Source organism: Haliaeetus leucocephalus, unplaced genomic scaffold (genome assembly GCF_000737465.1).
Source record: "Haliaeetus leucocephalus isolate CR32 unplaced genomic scaffold, Haliaeetus_leucocephalus-4.0 Scaffold439, whole genome shotgun sequence".
Taxonomy (NCBI): domain Eukaryota; kingdom Metazoa; phylum Chordata; class Aves; order Accipitriformes; family Accipitridae; genus Haliaeetus; species Haliaeetus leucocephalus.
The window spans coordinates 4,435,729-4,459,708 of NW_010972875.1; the positions used below are offsets into that span (position 1 = coordinate 4,435,729).

Here is a 23,980-nt window from a genome sequence, read left to right on the forward strand (position 1 = left end):
CACTTCTTTGTCCCCCCTCCAAAAAACACAGAAACAGAACAAACCCCTCATCTCTTTCCAAATAAAGAAGAAAGAGATATTAAATTTTCCACATTCAACACTAAGTTTTTACAGTTAAAGAACACTGAAGCACCAATTATATTCTTTCCATTAAGCACACAAATACTAACACCAATGCTTGGCCACCACTTTTTCTAGCTATCTGTAAACTCTACCATAACTACCAAAACCACAACCAACAAGCAATTACATAATTGCTGAAGCTAATGGTCATGCCAGCTACCTTCCATTCTGCCTGAGTAAGAATGCAATTAGAAAACAACCCCCTTATTTTTTTAAAAAAAGAAACCCAAACAGGGAGATAGCATAACAAAATCCCATGTTCACATGACAGATAAGCTATAAACTTGAAAAAAAGGAAACCAAAGTTTTTCTTAGAATTGACAGCTGAAGCTGGTGACTGATTTCATGGTGTTCATTGAAAAAGTAAATCCAGCAGAGTAGTGAAAAAAGTTCAGAAAAACCTCAAATCTCTGACATCACACTGCTGATATTATCCATTATCCATTTCCTTTATTAACAAATCCAAGTTACAAAGATTTGAGAAAAGCTAACTAATAAGGGCAAAAGTAGAAACAGTCTTTGAAAGATTTTGATGAATATGTCCTTTAGAAATGCAAATTTCACCAAACCAACATTAATTTCCTATTAAAGTAAAGCCCTTTCCCACTAAAATAAAGGCTATTGAAGTTTTTAGCCATCTAAGGTTGATCGTGATTATTCTGAAACATAGCTTAAAACTGTAGGAGAAAACGAAGGTTTTCTAGACATGCTTTGTCCTGAAACACACACTTATTCATAACCTCCATAAAGAATTAAGTTTTGTCTAAACCAGTAAACTACAGTAACAATCACAACTCTTACTAGTTAAAACTTAGACAACATTTCTGAAACTTAGACTATTTAAAAGCTGAAAGAGGATCCCAAACTATTCCTGGTGGCAAAAGTCAACTTACCAAGCATAGTAGAGAGAACTGTTTTAAAACATCAAATTTTAAACAGAATTGATTGAAAAAAATATTAAAAATTGAGACATCGTGATCTGTCTTCCTGCGTATATTTTACACCCAGATACACAACTTCTGAAATTAAAGCACACTATCTCTTCTATAAATTCATTAATACTACAGTTGAAGCATATTTGTTATATTATTTGTTTGAACTACAATCCCCCTTGTCTTTTGTAGAATGAGATCTTATGTATGCATCATAATCACACAACTTCACTATACACCATACTTTCAACAGTATCAGTTTATGACTTCAGTCCATATCACCAAGGTTCTCTTTTTACTATGGAACAGACTGATACTTGATTCAATTTCAGTGTCATAGAAGAAATACGAAGGAATAGTATAAGGTCCATAGCTCATCTGGAGCAAAAAAAAAAAAAAAAGAAAGAAAGAAAAGAAAATATTTTTCATTTTTCTCTAGCAAGTGTCAGGATTTTTCATTTCACCTACCCAATGAAGTTATATGAAGAAAAAAAGCAAGTATGTTTCAACAACTAGATTAAACCTCAACATTAGATAGATTACTGAGTTCCCAGCATAGGGGTATACTAACGGTGGTTGCCTCTCTTGCTAGACTATCGTGCTTAACACTGAGACAGCGTTGTGAAGGGAAACTGGGTATGTGGTATCTACACTCATCTTTGCTCACGTACAATACTCCAACTCCCACTGGGTTCCAGTAACATCCTTGTAGCTCTTCTCGTTCTCCTCTCCATTTGCCAGAGGACACCTTCTCATGGTTCACCTTTGGGTGATGTTCCATCAGCCGAAAAAAACCCCAATCCTACACTGTGCCAATTAAGTAAAATTACTTAAGTTTTAAGTGCAATGAATCAGAGAAAATGGTTGCATAAAATCTAATTGCATGATTTTTCAAAAGCAAAAAATAAAGAAATGAAAAATAATACAGCCTTTGCACTGAAGGCAGCTATCTAACTACTTTATTCAGCAGTCTGTGCAACACATGCTATCAGACTTTTGAAAAAAGTACTTGGGATGAGTACAGCCTTGTGGTGAACTTGGGATGAAAGCTTCTGGGCAACAGCCCTTCAGAAAAATTCTGTGGTCCAAGTATATCAAAAAGCATTTCTATCATCTTTTGTTACATGTTTTATTTGAACTCTGCTGATGAGTAGTGTACCAAGGCTCGCTACAGCCAGCTTCTATAGAAGATTCCTGACCTGACAACTTCTTTTTCATCTTTTTAACTTTCCAGGAACAGTGGTTTATTTCCCTTTCAGACAGTGTTATAGGGGCAGCTGGGAGATGGCACTTACTCTCACTGCCTGGTGCATCAAGGTCATGGTGAACCAATAAAAAAAACAACCAAGCAAACACCCCCCTCCCCCCGCCTTTGTTCATTTTCTTCACTCTTAGCTGTACATTTTTACTACAGAATAATCCATTTAACATTCTTCTTGCACACATTAAGCTGATGCCAATATAGAGTTGGAATAAAGTTTGTCAAAGTCTTTAAGCCAAACATCTGCTTGGAATTAATAACATACACAGATTTTTGAAGTGAAATGTCTACAGAATATTTGTCGGCTTCATCTGTGTTATGGCTAGTCTTAGGAAGAATCCATTGGTAAGAAATGCTTCTGAACAAGTGAATAGAGTCTGAAAACTTCAAAGAAACTGATGTAATTTGTACTTCTAAAACCAAGGAGGACTTAAAACATTTACTGCCTTTATATGGATGGAGAAAAAACATTTTCACTTAGGACGATATATATTTAAGTGATTTACATTAATTAAAAATTACCATTTTCAAACTTTTTATTTTCAAGCTCACAAACCAGGAAATGAAGTTTTTGTTACTAAAGATGGAGCATTAACAGAAATAAATATTTTGTCAGAATTCTGACTTTTGAAAAGCATGTGAAATTAAAAAAGCACATAGCAAACCAGTGAGTGTTACAAGGAAATATTTTAGTTTTAAACCTAGAGCCAATTTTTAAACAACCACAAAGTATGTCAGAGCACATACCTAGACATGTATTGATACCAGCTGACCTAAGTATATCACAGAAACGTAGAAATGGCAGAGGGAATGCTACTATAAACAGAAATTTTCATTTTGCACTTTGTTTCATCACAAAAATGCTACCACTAAAGAACAGCTATATGCAGAGAATAATCTTCAGTGGTTCTATAGGTCAACAGAAATGGCAATATTGTCTCTTCAAATGGCATAAAATGTATTTTCAAATCAAAGAAAAAGAAGAAAAAGAAACATAGTTTTGAAAGAACAGTTCTACGTGCATGTCCTGCTTGTCACTTACTACACTGAGCAAAACTGGAACTAGTAGAACAAGCACAAAGCTCCAACTTGCCTGTCAGAAAGACTACTGCCGTTAGAAAAATGTTTATACACTGTATAAACTGTGTATCCGTCTAAGATCACAGTTTAAAAGACAGTAAGACCTTAGTTTGAAATTCAGAGCATTTCATGCTGAAGCATGGCTATGAAGCTAATCCATAATAAAAATTAATTAAAAAGAAAATCACTTGGTGGCATAACATATCACTTGACAGAAAGGATGGAGAGACTACAAACCAGGTCTTTATTTGGATACTATAACCTCGTTTGCTTTTCCAAGGCAGAAAAATAGCTCCATTTTGAACACTGATTTTTCAGATGAATCTGCTTTATCTTAACATTATTAAACTCTCTACCTGAACACAAGCACCTTCCATTTATTTATCTTATTAATCAAAAGCAGACAATCTATTAAAGTGTATGTACAACAGTTTTCACATTTGTACAGACCACATCTCTACCTTCATGCAGATAACAGGATAGGCAATAATGAGGTAGTAGGCAATAAACTTATAGAATTTACTGAAAAAAGATTTGAATTTGGTAGGAAGTGATGCCGAATTCTAAGAATTACTTTGTTCTCATATAAAATCCAGGCTGACCTCCTTTTTCATAGATTCTAAAGCAATTATTATCAGACATCGCATCCTATTTAAATATGGAATAAGATGTAACTTGAATACACAGACAATCCTAAAAATTTCAGTACTACATTAATTATGACAACTTGAATTTGCGACACTTGTATATTGAGAAACAGCAAGCTATGGGACTCTAGAAGAGCTTGAATACCTTGTTTCTGAGTTAACTTTTCTTGTTTTAATATAGGAAACGGCTTTTCCCACATTACTACAAAGGTCAAAATATTGAAAAATACTCTGAGAACATTAACTTGTGATCCTTCTAATAGTTACCTCAGACACTGATGAAAATAACAGTGATTTCCACAGTTCTGGAATGTTTGATTGCATTTCTAATACAGATATCCTACCTGTGTTGCCAATGGTCTTGTAAAGAAAAGTCCTTGCTTCTGCTTTTTGACAGATTAATCACCTGGCCTAAACCAAGTTCTTTAAACATTGACAGTAGCAGTTCTTGTTTACCTAGCTACCGTGCACCCAACTTCCCTTTTCGTTCAATCATTCAAATGTAGAAAAGGTGATATACTGCTTAGGAGATGTTTGTGGTTTTTGTGTTTAATGCCATAAAAATGCAAGAAGGCCCCAAACACATAAGCTGTCACTCACACAGTTCTATGTATTCCCTCCTTTGTATAAATCTGGAAATATTAAAAGGTAAGCCCAATGGCTTTCATATTGCGTATATTTAAAGAAAGCAGATATTGAATTTTCTTTGATCTGGAAAAAGCTCCCTTGTTACAGTAAGCTTACAGCTCTAATAGCTGATGTTTACAGGAAAGGATGAAAGGTCTGATTATATAAAAGAACCCCCCAAAAATCAGGAATAATAATAGTAAAAAAAGGTATTTCTATCAGCTTCAGGAAATAAAAATCACCCATAGTAGTACCTTTAACATTTTTATGCACTTCTTATGCAGTGTAATTCACAGCTTACAGGAAAGCAGAGATGTAAAATCTTGCCTGCAGAGGAAGCTCTACAAAAGAATCCAGATGTGCTAAAACCTGCAGTTAACTGTAGTATCAATTTAAGGTTAAGATCAGTGTCTCAATCTTGCTGAGACCACCCTTGACAGATAACAAATTATTTTTCTGGGTATATGCAATGTGAATGAGTTTGACAGGTACACTCTGCTGCAGACTGCTCTACAAAAATATTTTGTTTGAATGGCTGTATTTCATAACTTCCGCGACTAAAGTTGTTTTTTTTTTTTTTATTTCATGGTTGGACAACATGGACATGTGTATTTTCTCTGAAATAAAAGAATTTTCTTAGTTTTTATATCTCAATAAAAATACTGTAGAGAAAGAATAACGTAAACCTTACCTGCAACAAATAACAGCTTTACATGACAAAGCCAAATCCAGAAAATACTGCCTCACTCCAAATGTCAAAGCATACTTCAGAGATTTACCATCAATGATGAGAGCAAAATCATTTTCCTTCCTTAAAGCATCACCAAGAGTACTGCAATGATGGCTAAGCGTCTCTCTTGTTCCCTGTTACACAGAAAAATTGTGTCCATTATTTTTAATTCCTACTATTCTTAAGTCCAATTTTTTTTTTTATTTCAGTGTGAACAGAAACACTGGCATTTAGTTTTTTGAGGCAATTACCTTTTGATTATGCTATCAAATAGACAGTATAAAATGAAAAAAAGTATTTGCAACAGCTGTACTATTAGAAAACTCAGTAGAAACAGTGTGTAGGATTGGTCTTGCACTCTGCCAAAAAAAAAGATATTATTAAATAAAAGTTTCCTGTATACCTATGCAAAAGAAGATTCACACATATATAGATACCAGAAGAAACAATTTCTGTTCACTGTTATATAAAATGGTCCTAAATGTTTAGAAGAAAGTAAAAAACAGAGAGAATTTATATTATAAGTACATGCATTATAACTGATAATTCTAGCTATTACATTAGATATATATTTTAAGATAAGGCTGCATCGACTACATATAAGGGATCATATTTTGTATTTTCCAGTTGCTGAAGACGGTTTGAATCATACCTACACAAGTCACTATTCTGTGATCCAGTACTGAGAACTTCAAATTATATTCAGTAGACAATACATTAATCTGTACTTATGCAGCAGGGCTTCATTGCCTGCTTTGGGAAGGTCACTAAATATCTTGTTAGTTAACAGTACAACTCTACCATAGACTGTCAAAAAGAAAAAAAAATTTGCTTGTTGCATTTCTTTCTTTTTGAATGGCCTTCATAGAGCTACAACATACTCTGCTGTTGTTTCCTGCTTGACAGCCCAGAAGAAAGAAGCATTTTAGAGTAGAAAGGAAGACGAAGACAAAATTTCTGCTTATAAAATATCGGATTCGGAAACCAGTAACATCCTATGACCACAATGTTCCTATATTTTTCTACAAGTTTAGCAACCAAATAATCGTGCTACTTTAGTGATGTCAGGCATATGTAAATAAAATTTGGTGTAACCACCTAAAAATCAAACACTGAGAAGTAATTACAAGTCTCAAAACCCTCTGAAATGAAATTAAAGATACTGCTTTGCCTTTCCCACCCAACTTGCTCCTCCAAGTTCCACACACTGTTGTGCGTGGTTTTTGCCTACTTTGCTTCCACTGGCCTTCTAAAGATTAATTGATTTATGCAAAAGAAGATTAGGCTGTTGGGGAATTCTGCACCTCTGGTTTCCTGGCTCTCCCCCCATAGAAACTGCAAGGGAAATGAAGTGCCACTGTTTAAAATCACATGTTAGAAAGGCTTTAAAATGACAATAACTTCTGTAACTATTTTCCAGACTGTCTTCTCTGATTAAGAAACATTGCAATGTAAAGAAAGAATCAATTTTTCTCATCTCCATGGACTATTTAGCTTCTGACTAAATTTAAGCAATGCAAGAGCCTGAAAATTCATACTCCTATCACCTACTGTTTCTTCTCATACATGCAGTATAAACTCTTCTGCTTAAATTGACCTTAATTTTTTATCACAAACAGACATGCCATCAGGTAGCTCCAGGCATGCTACGTATTCAAACAAAAAAACCCCCAAGACAATACAAAACACCTACCCCAACTATAAAACTGCCATATTTAAAATTCCTTTGTAGGCTTACATGTAGTTCTATGCCAAAATCCAATGCCTTCAATTAAAAGCAGTATCAAAATGTCCCTTATTCACTTCTACACCATTTCCATTAAATATTTCTCAGTGAAATTGAATGGTAATCAAACTATTTTCTAGTTTCAGTTTAAGTTCTCACTTAAAAGAACAAGGCGATGTTATGATTTCTGTCTATGAGTAACAGCACTACGCTGAAATTTAGCAGACCATTAGGTTAATACGAAAGCAAAATAAAATCCAGTGTTCTTTTATACAACTGTAAGAACTTACTAACAAAACCACATTTTGTTTGTGAAGCTAAGCAGGCATTAATGGGAGTGCAGCCTCAAAACAAATAATGTTGCAAAAATAGAGATGTCTAAATGCTTCCTGGAAGTCTTTCCACTTCTATACCTGCCAATGCGAGTTGGGGAGGGGGTGGGGTGGGGGGTGTTTGGGATGTTTTTCTTTTAATTCCATAAATAAAAGTATTGGTTCATACAAAAGAGGATGTCGTATTTCAGCATATTCTTTGTAAACTCAGTTCACAGAGCTGGGATACAGTCTAAACAAACATGTATTTTTTCACTCTAACTTCCTCTGTCTTGCATGCTAAGGTCATAATAATGACCAAATTGAGGAAGTATTTGTTTTGTTAAATCTTTTTTACATGTCTTAGCGATAGGGTACTCTGCCTGTCCCTAAAAGGATTAGAGTTGAGAGAACTCCTTTTTAGAAGAAGCCGCTGGTATGCAACAGATACTGTACTATTATTTTAACAGCAAGGGCAAGAAGCATTCACCTACCACCACTCTTTTCAGTACTGCAAAGAGTATGCAGACCAAGAGAAGCCAACCTTCCTAACTCCTGTGAACATACCAACATTTTTACATAGCCAAGAAGAGCCAAAGAGGAGAGGACTGCCACAGAGCAACTCTTCTCAAAGATCCTAAATACATAGGTCCCACTACACTGGGATCTTTGTCTTCAAGGTTTCATGGCTGCTCAGTCCCTCCTGTGCTGAGGGAACCGAGCTGTCCAGCAGCCCTCAGGGGAGCACAGTTCTCCTGCAAGGCAAGGGACACAGTCCCAGTACAAGAGATGGACCTACGCTGCTCAAAAGCCAAAGTTTGAGCCATATTCCTTAAGAGACAATATTCCAACTAAGTATTACGGCCTCTTGCCAGCTGTTGTTCGTATGCAGAAAGGAAGGAGGAATTGCATCCAGCCTTGTAGCTGCACTGACTCAAGGTTCTGCAATCACAGCAGTTCATCGCTCTCTCAGTTTCCTGAGACCCACTCCACACCTCCATCAGAATTTTCAAGGCCATGTTTGACTGAACCAGTTGCACTAAAAATGGAGACTGACATCTGATTCCAACCACACCAGCAAGCAAAAGGTAGGACACAAGGTATACATTAATCGAACAGTGAAACATGCACCATCAAATAAGGCAGAAAACTTAATGGAGTCTCTTGTTAAAATATTGGCATAGAGCTAGTTTATTATTATTTTTTGAACTGCTTCTTGCCCTCAAACTATCTGATTGCCACATTTATCTGCTCCTCAAAAAACAGAGTCTATATTATCACCACAGACAGATTTGTAAGTGACCAGTTTGCATATGCAATTTCAGCTGCCATACGATACCTGCATCCCCATGTACTCTGAACATACTTTCTGCATGTACGGAAAGGATCTCTCAATCTCTACACAATGTAGACACTTCAGTTTGAAATATGGAGTATGGTGCAGTTATCATATCAGATACTATCTTCTATTCTTAAACTATACTTAAATAACGTTCTTTTTTAAATGTATTGCTTAATATTTATTCAACTTTTTAACCATCACACTAGAAGTGGTTAATGTACAATGCTTGTTTAATGAGTTTTTATTGGACTCCTTTTAGTAGTTAAATAAAGCTACCTCACTTTATTTCATTACATATGAAAAAGTAGTCAATCTTTTGCACTTCAAATCTATTAAGCACTGCTGTAGTTCTGAAATCCAGCAGTCTGTGTAAATAACCTAAATATAGGACAGAAGTTCTTACTTGTGTTGGTTAATTTTTACTCAGAGATTGGTTGAGGAGTGAAAAACTCAAAAGCAAAGTTAAGGGCTTGAACCAAAAACCTTCCCTGTTTTCCCAACAAACAACTATCACAATCGTTCAAAAGCTATCCAGCTAGAAGAAGAGAAAATTGGTTCTCTTCATTAATATCACAGGCTATCTGCATCAAAAGTTGCTTACTGTATCAACAGACTCTGGTTCCAGACATTAATCAACAGCTTCTGCCTATCCAGCGTTTGGGATTTTATTTTAAATTTTATCAGCAAAAATAAGTTGCTTAAAACAATTTATATTTGAAATATAGTTATCATGATTAAATCCATGCTAATGTTGAAAATGCGTTATTCTAAATGGGTCAAAACATTTAAATAAGTACTTATTTAAAAAAAAAGTACTACATGTTTTAATTAATATTGTAGCCTACTCCTACATGCTACCACGGAACCCTTCAGTTAAGGCACTCCTGCTGATTCTCATACTTTCTTTTCACTTTCTCTCCCCCAGTCCTATCTTGAGCAACCTGACCACAACACAGAGTAAGGTAAACTTCATTCCAGGGTTTCCTCCTGAAGCCTTCTGGACAGTGAGTTTTCCCACTGAGGAAATTCTTCCACTTCTAAGTTCACTTAAGGCTCCCTTAGAGGGTGGTAAAAGGATTTAAGTTCTTTCCCCTCATGAGATTTTTCACTTAATGTTGCATTCCTACCTTATCTGAAGAATCTCTTCTCTACAAAGCACTGTATACTTGCAAGTTGGCAGTTTTAACCCTTACTTGTACTTCAACATCTGATTACAATTTCAGCTGTTTAACCACACAGTAACAATTAATTTTTGGCAGATACTAAGTATTCTGTAAGAAACAGCATTAGAAAGGAACTTGGGATTAGTTTGTTTGGGCACTGCTAGGTGCTACTAGAAGCATGTGAAGCTCCTGGCTTTGTGCCTGCATGGATGGAGTCATTTCACTACATGGAATTTGTTTGCTCATCATTCTGAAGTTCATTTGTGTAGTAGCTACACTGTGGTTTTGGAAACTGTAGACTAAGTTTCTAGTTATTCAGTAACATTTTGTTACAAAGACCATATGGTCTTCCAAGTATGCAATACTAAAATTAACTAGAGAAGATTATCAAAACAAACAAGAAAGCAACCCCCAAAACAAACAGACACTTCCCCCCCCAAGCCATAGTTTTAGCAGAATTTTCTGTGTTTGTCCAGATAAATAGATGCTCCAAGTTATTTTTCAGGCCACCTCCACAATGATGTCTGGATATTTTAAGCAGTAAAATAATGTTTCATTAACTGAAAACTTTGCAGATTTTACTTACATCAAGAGAGCCTTCATTTATAACAATTAGTCCCATGTTCTTTCGCAAAAGTTTACAGGAGTGACCTGTCAAAAATATTTTTGTTTTCAAAAATTTGTTCCACAAAATCCATTATAATATAAACAAAGCATTTTTTTTTCCTGTAAGAGAACTACAGGCAGAATTAAAAATAAGATTTCCCCAGCTGAAATCAATGGTAAAAAAAAATTAATACTGTATTCCATAAAAATTAGACATACAGGTACTGAGTCAGAACAGTCAGAATTTTCCTTGCTGCAACTTGCAAATGTTGCGCCTTATTCAGAAAGGTGCTCAGCAGAAGGACAAGAAACATCTTTACAGGGAGTTACAGAAAACAGCAAACAGATCTCCCTTAGCCTTGCAAATTTTTGGAATGCAACTTGCGTTTTATACAAAATTTGCATATATACATGTTCCCATTCTTTTCTTTATTCTTTGACGCTTTAAACAGAATGTATGCTGTGTGCTAATGATGCAGGCTGCTTAGACAAATGATCACCATTCTTAATAAAGTGAAAATACTGGTATTATGTGTATTGCCTCAAACCTGAAAGTATTAATGAAAATAACCTTAGATCAACTCCATCATGTGTATACAAAAAGTTCTTTAAGATTAAAAATACTAATATTAATCAAAAGGATCCATATGACCAAAATAATGCTTTATTTCGGGCACATATCTAGGCTACTGCAAAAGTGCTCACATGCAAAGAATATTAAATCTTAAATGTAGCTTTCATGTATTACTATTTAAAAATACAGATTTTTTGTTGTTAAAATTAGTTAATTCATGATTCTTTTTTTCTTCTTTATTATAAAAGGAAAAGAATAAAAGGAAACCTCTGATTGATGGTAAAGTTTATAGTACTTTAATGCACAATATATATTGTTTGCTTTAGTTAAGATTATGGTCCCTACCAGCTTTCTTGGAAAGAAGGAAAAATACAGAAGGGAGACTAAGAATACTTATATTTTCTTAATATTATTCGCTCTCACTGTCAAAACCCAAACAATGTATTCTTTTAAATTCATTTTAGATACTACAAGAAAGCACAAATGCCTATTTTTTTCCTCCTCTCTATGATAACATGAGTTTTTCTTGCTGTTACTGTTTTAAGGGAGGAAGAATCCACCATTGCCCACTCTCCCCTTACCAATGACTGAAAAATAAGTTAACATTTAAATTCTGGAATGCCATATAATAATATTTTCTTTTTTACAAGATACCTTTCTGTTCTGAAAGCAATTTTAGTCTAGCAACTTCTATCATTTCTAAATCTGTAAAAAAGCCATCAAATAAATGCAAATGTAATACCAATGTTAATGGCAGTCTCTTGTTTGTCCCCAGTAAGTATCCAAATTTTTATGTCTGCTTTCATGAGCGTCTCTATGGTTTCAGGCACTTTGTCTTGTAGTTTATCTTCAATTGCTGTTGCTCCAAGCAGCTGAAGATTCTGTGAACATAAAATATTCAGTATATGCAGTTTTTTTGGTTTAAATTCAGTTTTAACCTTTCCATTTCTTTTGTTAAACTTTCCATATTTGCAACAAGATTAATGCTCTCTAAATTCATTAATCAGATTTGGTATCAACTAATAAAGATCTTCCAGTTTATTCCTATGAGCTTTAAGTTAAATACCTACATGGCTTGACAAACTGCGCACTGTAACCACTCAAATTATTCACGTGCTCAATAGCTTGTTCAGCAACAGCTACCTTTTCCTGAGGGGCACCTCTCTGATTTGAAGACTTAAGGAGTGCTATTATTACGTCTTCTCTCACTTGTAATGATTTCTCTTCACCTTGTAAAAAAAACACCTGTCAATTCATCTTAATCTTAAAACTATAATCTTGACTATGTTTGGTTTTAACTTCCCATGCAGCAAATCTATATAGTTTTTGTGAACACAGCCATTTTTATACGTCATATTTCTGTACCTTTAAAACTAGCTAAAACCCTGTTAATGACACCATTATGAACCTAATAGCATGCAATCCTGCTTGCAGCATGGCCTGCATACTATATGCTGAGAAAGTGCTTGTGCAGCTAATACAAAAATTTGTAATGGTAGCAGGGTTGCCATGACCTTAACAAAGTTACATGGTTTTAAGACTGTCTTGCGCATGTCTGGATAAACTGCTCATCTACGTAAACTGAAGTCCCACAAGTGACTGAAGCCATATACCCTCACTCTTCTTTTTCATGAATTAAACACTGCAGTTTTTTGAGGCTCTGAATTTTAAGCAGTTTCATCAATGTAATCTCTCTTATCCTTTCCAAGAAAAAATAAACTAAACCTCCCCCCCCCAAAGTCAAGTATGAAAACTTAAAGCAACATTGGTCTCATGGACTCCTTTTGCTTATACATTTAAGAGCCACATGAGCCTTTTTTGTTGAGGCAGTGAAGTCTAACTGCACGCTTGGCTACTCCAGCAGCAGTGTTGCCAGAAACTCAAGGGAAAGTGAGGGAAAATTACGGCTCCACTCTTGCGAGGCATCTGGGTATTACCTCCCTTTCTGGGCCTTCAGTACAAGAGAGGTTGACAAAGTGGAGCAAGTGCAGTGGAGGGACACAAAAATAGCTTGGGGTCCGAAGCACACTATATTAAGTGTACCTGAAGAAGCAGGATGAGTTTAACATGGGGAAAAAAATAAGGCTAAGGGAGGGATTCCACAGCTGCCTTCTGCTAACCGGAGGGCTTGCAGAGAAGCCATCTTCCTCCAAGATGTGCACGTGGAAAGGGCAAGAGGCAACAGTCACATTCTGCAGCAATAGAAATTTTAATTCAGAAAAAGCAGAAAGAGAATAGTTGAGCACTAAAAAAAAAAATTGCCTACTGCAGCTGGGAGAACTCCCTCCTTACAGATACTCAGAACTTCATCAAAGTGCTGGGCTAGCAAAATTAGCCCTGCTTTGAGCAGGGATTTGTGTTTAGATGACCTCCAGAAGTCCCTTCCAACCTTAACTACTCTACGGTTCTAAGATCATTATACAATGAAGCAGAAGTTGTTTGCCTGTTATTACACTTTTTTACACAATAAAGCAACTCTGAGAAAAAGCTTTCCAGTAGTTCAACTCAAAATCAACACCTTCTGGCAAGGCAGCTACTTGCTGCAAAAACTTTGTCAAATTAATCTTTCCTTCATTTTGACCATCTAAATTGCAAGGACTATATGACACAGCTGTCAGTATATTGCTAGATTTTTTTTCTGTCTAAGCATTATTCCTTAATAATGATTCAGATTTCATGGTATAGAAAGTAAGGACATAAATTAAAAAAAACCACTCTCCTTGCCCTCTTGCCTTGCCCTGTGCCCCAAACTCTCCCCTGCCCCCAACCCAATCAAAAACCCCAAACAAGAAAGCTACACGTACTTTTTCAATTAGTTCATAGCTCTCCTCAAGTTTGAGTGCTCTGTTTTGTATAGCTGTAGAAGCACGGTGATAGACATCTAACCACTCTTGATAATCACTTTCTGAAACCTCAGCCACAGCAAAACACAGAGTTCTTAAGCCTAAAGAGAAAGCAGGTAGTAAGTATGATTCAGTATTTGTTAGTCCCTTACTTGATATGCCTGCAATGAGTAACTACTAAAAGCTGAATTTATTCTGTATTTTACATATGCTTATACCTGATTTTCAGCTTACTGCTACAGGTCTTGAAGAACTTTTAAAAATATATATAAAGTAAAAAACATGATACAAATAGAAATGTATTCAATAGAGTAACTGTTTCAAGGTAGCTGAATGTAATACAGGTGATGTATTTCAGGGGAAAAAAAAAAAGAAATTTTACACAGGATTTGACTTACCTTAAACTGTAAACAAAACATGAAGCAATCCCAAATTACACTTGCTGAACAGGTACATACATTAGATTTTTAGTAACATTAAAGCTATAAGATTCAATTATATTTCTGAACAAAAATTTTAAACTTAGATGTTGCTATGCTGGAAAGTAATAAAGTTAAAATATATCAGCATAATGTTACAACTACCCTTTGCTTCACCCCTCCTCAATATCCTTAGGAAATTCTCAGTTGAAGTTTGAAATTTACCACCTAGAAGCCAACTTTGAATCCGCTCAGATTTATTTTTCCCATCTCACAGATTCTTTCAGCTTTCCAAATTCTTCAAATAAAATCTTTGTGTACAGGTAACATTTGGAGATTTTACTTAATCTTTGAGCAAGTTATACGTAACAGATTTTTTTCCTTCAGCAGAAATCTGAATTCAGGACTACAGAGAGAATTTGAGACTACAAGATTATAAGAAATATCTAATTTTTGACAACACATTTACATTCAATTTAAGTAGCTAGGTGTTAATGTTCTAACAGTTAATTTTCCCATATTATCAGATTCTTAGATTTCTAGAACATGAAGTGGACATAACTCTTTATATACTAAGAAGAGCACTGCTCTAGCCAAATGATGTCTTATGAAGCCACAATTTGCAGGCAGGTAGATTTAGGTGGCGGATAGACAGGACTAATGTAGTTAGTGCCTTTGGTATTTGCCCACTCTGCTCTAGGACATGAACAGCACCATAACCAGGGATGGCTAAATGCAATCTTCATCTGTTCACAGGTTTCTGTTGTGTACAGCTCAGCACCAGCAGCAGTTTTGAAATGATCAAGAGCCTGGGCATGAAATCATACATATGTGTCTTAGATGTAATACAGCAATTTAGTATCTTCAGGATGAAAACCGTGTGTAATCCTGATTATCTTGACAACTGAATAGCATTAGGAACACAGCGTCTCACCATCTAGACCTAGAGAATAACTTAAGGTTGACAAATCAACTGATTTTTTTTTTTCTTTGCATAATAAGGATACACTAGCAAGGTCCAAAGCAATGAATATGAGGCCAAGGGGAGGAAAGGAATTTATGACTGACTAATAGTGATACTATTTCCACAATTCTTTCAAAATATTTTATGCAGATGATAAAATGAAGAAAAGAAATCAGTGTGTATGGAATATCAGCAAACAAGTTTTTCAAGGCATTTGCTTTTTCTTTCTAAATCAGAGACTAATTATTTTTTCTATTTTTCATTTTAAAAAGATTCTTTTCATTGTGATTTAAAAGAATCTTCCAAATGAAAAGTGGAAGACAAAGTATCATTAAGTCTGCTTCTTAACAGACTGGAACAACAACACAGGAAAATTACACACTTTTTCTATTTATCCAAGCAGGCATTAACACTCAAACTTAATAAATGCTTAAATATAAATGCCAACCATGCTAACCACTTCATTTTTGAACAACACACCAAGAGCATGCAGCAAATGCCAAGGACATACTGTATTGCCACATGAAAGGATACTTATGAGAAACTTTGCAATGTCATCGGCTGCAATTTAAATCTGATGCAAAAATAAATACTGATTTCTTTAATCGATTCCAGAGAGAGAGACGTACTTAATTTTTGTTTTTAAAGATTGAATTTAATGCTTTTGAAAGGTTAGCAATTCACTCTTCTGAACAGTAAATCTTTTCATCTGTTGAAAAGGGTACAAAAAGTACTTGAACAAACTTCTTAACACTAATACATATGTACAGTGGTTTTAAAGATGGGTGGAATTTTTCACTTTTTATGTTGATTCATTTGGTCCAACCTGACTGCTAAGGAAAAAATGGTATCAGTTGTACCACTGATTTAATGAGAACAGTAATTAAGAACTGTATTGAAATTTTCGTATCAATTCACACAGGATAGCAAATATTGATCTATTTTTACCTCTTCTGTAACCAAATATATAGCCTTATGATCCAAACTAACTTCACATCTAAGTAACTTTTCCTTGACTGATCCTGGTTAGGTCTTTGTAAATCCCCAAACTGGCCAACCAGCTCATACACCCTCTGAGCTCATCAATCTAGGAGTATCTGAGGCTTCGTGTTGTACCATCAGTCAAGTTTGTTTGGTTTTACTTCTGCTTTTGAGTTTATTGTATTATTTATTATAACTTTGATACTCTAAGATTATTTAAGGGTAACCAAACATTTCCTGCAGGGATCTTGCTACAGAAAACTAACAAGAAACAGATCTGTGCCTTGCTTCTGCTGTCACTGACACAATCAAGAGACTGAAGGTGCTGACTACAACACTAATCAAAACACTAAATTCCATTATAAACCAAAAGAGAAAAAATTAGAGAAGTCATATGAGTAGCAGACAGAAGAAGGATCTTTCCTGATACAAGAAGATTTGGCCAGACATCAGTTACCAAAAGGTAAGGATTGTATTTTAGAAAGAAAATATTTTATTAAAGTTTGCTTTCCAGTGTAAGCTTATTTCTTAAGACACATTAAAGATAATTTTAATGTTCTAGTAACAGTGTATTAGAAAAAATGAAGAGGTAAAAAAATTGCAGTTCAGATTCTCATAACTATTGTAATTCTGCTTCCAACTACTCTCTTCCAACTCATTGATAAATTAAAACACTACGATACTTCACAGTACAACTCTATAATCCTTTACTAAGATACCAGAAAGGGGGCATGGCATGGAAGATCTAGGAACTGTGCTAGAAGAACTTACATGAAAACAGAAACCTTTCTACAGTCTGCTTTGTGGCTCACGTCTGTACTGTGGAATCCACTGTTATTAAATAACTAATTGGCTGTTTGCATCAGTCATCTTAATTTTACAGTCTTTTAAATTTTACTTACTATTCCTACTTCATGAACCCTCATGAAGGGGTTCCCCACCTTCAGCAACTACTTTGTAAGACTGATTGTTAATACAGCAGAGATACCAAAACACACCATACAGAAAGCTAGCGATGGCAATTCCCCTTATTGTGACTGGTGACAGAAATAATATGGCATAAAGCTACCTTAAAAGGGCTACAGTAATCATTTCCAAGCATCTTCACTTTGTCTACTTCTTCCTGTGTGCTATCCCTACAGCATTCATTGTGTGTGGGACATGAAAGCAATCATGGGAAATGAGATCTTCAGAGAAATAAATGCAATGTGTTTGCTTACTGGAAAAATATATTCTGTTTTGAAGAGTCCACTGTGTACTGTGTGGTGGGGTTTTTTTGTTTTGTTTTCTTTTTTAAGCATGAACTTATTACTGACACTTCTCAGGAAGAGGAAGATCTTTTTTAGGAGGCATTAGTAAAACATAATTTTCAGACTTAATGTGAATAAAACATTACAGCAATATACAATTGCAGAATTGAAAAGTTGAGCAGTAACTGAATTTCATATTTAGTTTTATATTGAATAATATCACCCACCTTCTGTAGCAAACTGCTCTAGATGTTTTAATGTGATTTCTTTGTATTTTGAACTTTCAGCAAGACGGTCATAAATTACAGTGTCCTACAAAACAAATAAAATGAACTCAGAAGAATTTAATAGAAAAATGAGGATTTTTTTGTGTAGACAATATAAATCATGTAGGAAAATGGCAGAAAAATATGCAGCACTGTATTAATTTACTTCAGCATCAAAAGTGATTAGAAGTAGTTTTATTTCAGAGGAAAGAAAAAAGGACACTCCAAATCCTCAGATTCTCTAAATTTAAAAATTCTGCTATGATGCAGTTTTTCTCTACCACATTTTTTGCTGTTATTTCCCTTCATTTTGAAAAGTGCTGCATCTTCCTTTGGTTTGCCATGTGAATTCTTTTGATCTCCAAAAATGCTGTCTTTCGCTAATATTAAGCCCACAAGGTAAAATCAGTGTTTCATAACTGCCATTCTCAGGTTTTTGTAGCCAGTTTGATACACAGAATATTAACAACAGCTTCTTCTCTCCACTTGAGAAGACACAGAATGGATATTTATATTAAATCAACTTCATTTTCTTAAACCATTCGGGAAGGACTTGCATCCCTCTCTCCTTCAAACTTGCCTTAAGATACAGAACAAGAACTAAGGAGCAACTCTGCCATTCCCAGATATACTATGATTAAGATGTCTTCCCATAGATCTTGTTTTCACGAAAATTTAATTCTGGCGTAACATCAATGGTAGGTTAAAATTCCCATCCAGTCACTTATGCTAGATTACTATTTCTACCTAGTGGTTCATGCTCAGCTACTCCAGCAAGTAACTAATAGATTAAACCATATATTCATCCATTTTCTTGGGAGTACAGAAGGAAGCAATTAATATGAAGCATAAAGGTTTTAGTCCAGTACAAAGAATAGGATGAACAGGTCTGTCATGCCATCATAGGCAGTTAGTAAAGACAGACATTAACTAGTTCATCACATGAAACAGCTACATAGTAAAATGATGTAAATTGAAAAAGGCATCAACATTCTTTCCTCCACATTTTCCATGTTTCGACTGCAGTTATAACAACCTTTTGCTTTCATATTTATATTGGTAGCACATGTTCTTTGATACAGTGAAAACAGAATAAAACTCACAGCTCCTTTGCAGTAGAGTCTTAACTTTCCTGATGGCGTGCGAACTATCACTGACATTCTCTTCCTAGAGCTGAAAAAGAAATAAATGCCCTATATAAATATCTACCAACATTTTACCTAAGAATATCAATATATATCTTGCATAAGACAAAGGAAAAGAAATAAGGGCTATCTATTCTGAATTACGTTCTCAGGTGACTGGGGTGGAAAAAACAGTTTTACTATTTAATAATTAGAGTGAATGCTGCTTTTCTGTGCATACTTCTGGAGGCCTTTTTCCCTGTAAAAACAAACTTGAGAATCTTCACCTTCATCTGAATACTGTCTACTGATCACAAAAAAGCATCTTAAAGCACAAAGCACTTGTGACCAATATCATAAAGAGGTAGTGCACCACACACCATTTCAGCTTTTTCTTCCCAGCCAAACAGTCTCTCGTACACTGTACTGTAATCCTATTACTGTCATCCCAGAGTTTCATTTATCACACAAAGTTTTAAGTGTGCTAAGAATTGCAAAGGGTCTCACCTCATTTTAACTACTCTGGCTCTCAGTCATTAATGAGATCTAAGTATTTTTAGTTTTTGTCCTCACTACTGCAGTAGGAATTGGAGGAAAGCATGAAGACTGTCATGCTTTCTGTCTTCCCTTTGAGGTCCTCCAACAAGCATACTTTAGATTCAAGATCATGTCCAGTCAAAATGTGTATTTATACCATAATTCTTTCAAACGTCAACTTTTTAAATAAATCCACAGAAACTATTCAGGGAACAAAACATGCTTCTCACACAACAGTTCACAGTAAAATACACAAAAGAGATGGAAGTAAATGGTCCTTTTACAGTTTTGGTTCCTGTTGGAACTGGATCCCATTTATACATCATCAAATAACATTATTGTATGAATGGTTCCTGAAGTTCAGACTGACATGGAAAACATCCTGTAAGTGGAATGTATGGAGATAGATGGAGGAAAGAATTTTGTAATTACTGATAAAGTCAGTGACTGAATACTATCTTCATGAAAATATTTTCCCGTTCCACCTGTGTGTGCACTTTGCTTCAAGTACAGACATCTGAACAGCAATATTAAATTACATTTTTACTGTGAATATTGCACAAGAGAGCATAAAAAGACATTAACTTCCACAACCCTTCCTCCATTTCATCTCTAATCCAAAAAAACTCATATAAGCAGAATTCCAAAAACCCTTAGACTTTGTCCAGTTGGGGATCTGCTTAGACAACAGTGGAGAAATTCAGATATAAACTGCAGTTAAGTTGCCTAAAATAAAAGCAAGTCTCAGACCCACTTTGATCCCAGCAAGATTATCTAACCTACTGTACTTAAATTTATCACGCTTGCCTGAATGTTCAGTTAAGGAACTGTGGAGGAATTACATAATTTAGGGTTTGTATAAACAATAATTTGATATATATGCCCTTGACAGGTAAAAACTCAGGAGTTTTGTACTTGTCTTCCAGTACCTGAAGACTGCAATACTCAAGTTCTGCATACAGCTGCCTATCCATCTACTGAAGATATATCAGAGAATAACCATTGTTTTCCTGTAGCATTCTGAAACTTTAGCTATGAAGACAGATATTGAATCTTGACTGACATACATTTTCTTAGTAAAACTTCAATAAAGCTCATGAACAGGACTTACTGTCAAGGACTTCTAACTTTTTATGAGCCTTTTCATTGCAGGGAGAGTTTTATTTACTTTTCCTGGTGAAATACAGAACACCACAAAATTGCACTACTACAAGTAAGTGTCAGCGTGAGACCATTTTCTTTGTTTTGTTTTCTTCACCATAGAGGTGATGTGAGCAGCCATAAAGGTGACCCAGTTATAAGGGGAAAAATACTGAACAGAAGTAGTCTGCTGAAATATTGACAGAGGAAGTGCCTGCCAGCCTGGGAACTGCTAGCCTGTGAACTAGGCCTGGGAACCAGAAACATCCTTGAGAAGTGCAGCCAGCATCTCTGAAGTACAGATGGGTACCTAGAAACTGGAGACATCCTGAGATATCATCAATAAGCGCAAAATAAGGAACTGTAACTGCAACCTATTGTCTGGTAAGGTGAAAAAGTCTGGAAAAGGGAGAAAACATCCTGCAAAAGTAGGAATTGGCAACTGCTATTGGTTGTTCTAGCTGAAAGAACAGGAAAACAGTTTGGAAAAATAAAAGTTGGTCTGAGAGAAAAGAAAACACCATCAGCTATTGACTGTCTCAGGTGAAAAACAGAAATTAGCAGCATCTATTGTCTGCTCCAGGTGGTGGTGTCCTACACCCCCTTATGTCTCTGCCATATAAAAATGACTTGCTTTTACCCAAAATGGAGCCTCTACCTCTAAGAGCCATCCCTGCATGAATTCTTCTCTCTGATCTCCTGGACAAGTTATTGGACCATCACCAGGAACACCTGGCTGACTCCGGACTCTCACTCGTTGAAGTGAGACTTTGTCCATCATTGACTTTGAGGCCCCACTCCTGGGAGCGGTTTGATGAGCACTGTACCAGTACTATTTTGAATAGTATTTATGTGTGTGTACGCACGCACATACAGGTAACTGATCGTAAGTGTATTTCTTCACTAGTGATAATTTAGTAGCAACTTGTAGTATATGGAAATATATACTTGATGCTACTATTAAAATATAAGTCTACTTTATTACTCATGAGTATACTTGCTTTACTAATCATAATTTGTAATAATCTGTAATAAAGAAATTTAGAAAATAAAGTCTCTGTGTCCTTGTGTGCTATGGAATCCTGCAAACCCACTGTCATTATCTCTATACACCCACAGGCTGGGTAAACCTTTGGGTTGTGATGAGGAGGCAGAATAGCTAGTAATTCCCATGGAGTTGCCATGGGATTACAGATGGATAGAATACTTAATACTTCACTCAGAATACAAAATACTTTCCTCAGTCCCAAGATTTGCCACTTCCAGAAGTAGCTCTTGATGGGCCCATTACTTTAAAATCTGTCTCAGGCTTAAGATGAAAATTTCTTCAGAGTGTAAGCACACAAGCACAGAAAACAAGCACTGCTACAGAGGTTTGGGTACATCCTCTGTCAGCCACTCGTTCTTTTTCTATGTATAGAAGTTATGAGTCTTCCATCACAAAACAGGATCAGTATATTCTGGACCTCTTTGAATGATGGAGAGGAGATAAGGTCTCAAATCTCTAGAGGTAGGCCTTCTGTCTGCCCAGTATAACAGCCAAGGTAACATGGATTATTCATAAAACTGATCAGACACAGCAGCACTAGTTGAACTATTGCTGTATTTCAGGTAAATACACTGGCATTCTAAATCAAAAATACATTTTAGACAAGAAGCTTTACTATGTAACTATCTGTCCTGGTTTCAGCTGGGATAGAGTTAATTTTTCTTCCTAGTAGCTGGTATAGTGTTATGTTTTGGGTTCAGTATGAGAAGAATGTTGATAACACACTGATGTTTTCAGTTGTTGCTCAGTAGCGTTTAGACTAAGTCAAGGATTTTTCAGCTTCTCGTGCCCAGCCAGCAAGAAGGCTGGAGGGGCACAAGAAGTCGGGAGGGGACACAGCCAGGGCAGCTGACCCAAACTGGCCAAAGCAGTATTCCATACCATGTGACATCATGCCCAGTATATAAACTGGGGGGAGTTGGCCTGGGGGTATTGCTGCTTGGGAACTAACTGGGCATCAGTTGGCGAGTGGTAAGCAATTGCATTGTGCATCACTTGTTTTGTATATTCCAATCCTTTTATTAGTATTGGTGTTTTATTATTATTAGCATTATTATTATTTTCTTTCTTTCTGTCCTATTACACTGTCTTTATCTCAACTCACAAGTTTTACTCTTTTTTCATTTCTCCCCCCCACCACTGCATGGTGCTTAGTTGCTGGCTGGGGTTAAACCATGATAATATCACAGACAGTTTCTGCTAAACTGTGGAGGTATGCCCCAGGGATACAGATGAAAATCAGTCATTAAATCAATAGATGGTACATACTTCAGATATTGAGATATTATTACTATGTCTATACTCAATACTTGCCAGTGAAATTAATTCTGGTGCTAAAAATTCAATTAATTCCTCTAAGAAAGCAATTAGATACAAGTCAAAACCTCATTCAGTAGCACTGTTAGTAATAACACGTTGATGTGCAATTTGTGCCCTGATAGCAGACATTCCTTATGCTTACTGAAACAAGGAATCACATGCTCAAAATCTTTGCAGCTGGCCCAGGTGAGAAGACAGTGTATGTAGTCAGCGCAGGGATGACAGTAAGCGTAAAACATTCTATGCTTCTGGATCCTTAACTGACATAGTGCTCCCAAGAGACAGCTGTGGTTTTTCTATTTGTTACAGTTCCAGATGACAGAATACAAGAAGGGGCACAATGCCACACAATTCCTTCCCTGACAGTATGGCGAGCCCTGAACAGCAGAGGGTCTGAACAACTCCCCAATTCCTTGAGCTTAAGGTACCACAGCAGTTGTGGCATCTGACCAGAATATCTACTGGAGGCAACCTAAACTCAGCACGAGTTCTCAAGACACTGTTTGCTCCACAGAGATTAGCACTATGTTTTAGGAATACTTGTCAGCTGGTTAAGGATTATCAGTTGCTTTCAGTATGCTCACCTGCCAGTTAGACTGAGAGCTACTTCCTTGCTATGAATAAAGTGTAATTAGCACACTGTATAAGTCTACTACTTCTCTTTTCACAGGCACAGCTATGGTCACTGTAAGAAGAGAATACCATAAAAGACAACTCTACCAAGCATTCCTACAAGCCTTACTTCCATAACATACTTCTCTGAAACAATCCTAGCAAATGTTGATACTATTGCACTCTACTTGCAGAATAGTCTTATCTGGCTTGTACTGGAAGGTGGCAAGGAATTAGTGTGCATTTTTCCTGGGAAAAAGTTGGAACACCTGGTAACTCTTCACTCAATAGTTTAATCACTACAGATTACTTCTCTGAAGGTACATGCTCCTACCCATACAGATGGTGTTATGT

General features: G+C 35.9%; 1 protein-coding gene across 4 annotated transcripts in view; it reads right to left on the reverse strand.

Annotated features, from left to right (window-relative positions):
• Window positions 1-23,980, reverse strand: part of ATP8A1 (ATPase, aminophospholipid transporter (APLT), class I, type 8A, member 1) — a 113,475-nt gene that overhangs the window by 46,873 nt on the left and 42,622 nt on the right. For all 4 annotated transcript variants that reach the window (XM_010574476.1, XM_010574478.1, XM_010574475.1 and 1 more), the window contains 6 exons: window positions 18,949-19,018; window positions 17,807-17,891; window positions 13,927-14,066; window positions 11,865-12,003; window positions 10,529-10,593; window positions 5,362-5,534 (listed from right to left, as the gene is read on the reverse strand). In XM_010574476.1, coding sequence (XP_010572778.1) covers window positions 5,362-5,534; window positions 10,529-10,593; window positions 11,865-12,003; window positions 13,927-14,066; window positions 17,807-17,891; window positions 18,949-19,018 — 672 coding nt within the window. The remainder of the gene's footprint in view (window positions 1-5,361; window positions 5,535-10,528; window positions 10,594-11,864; window positions 12,004-13,926; window positions 14,067-17,806; window positions 17,892-18,948; window positions 19,019-23,980) is intronic.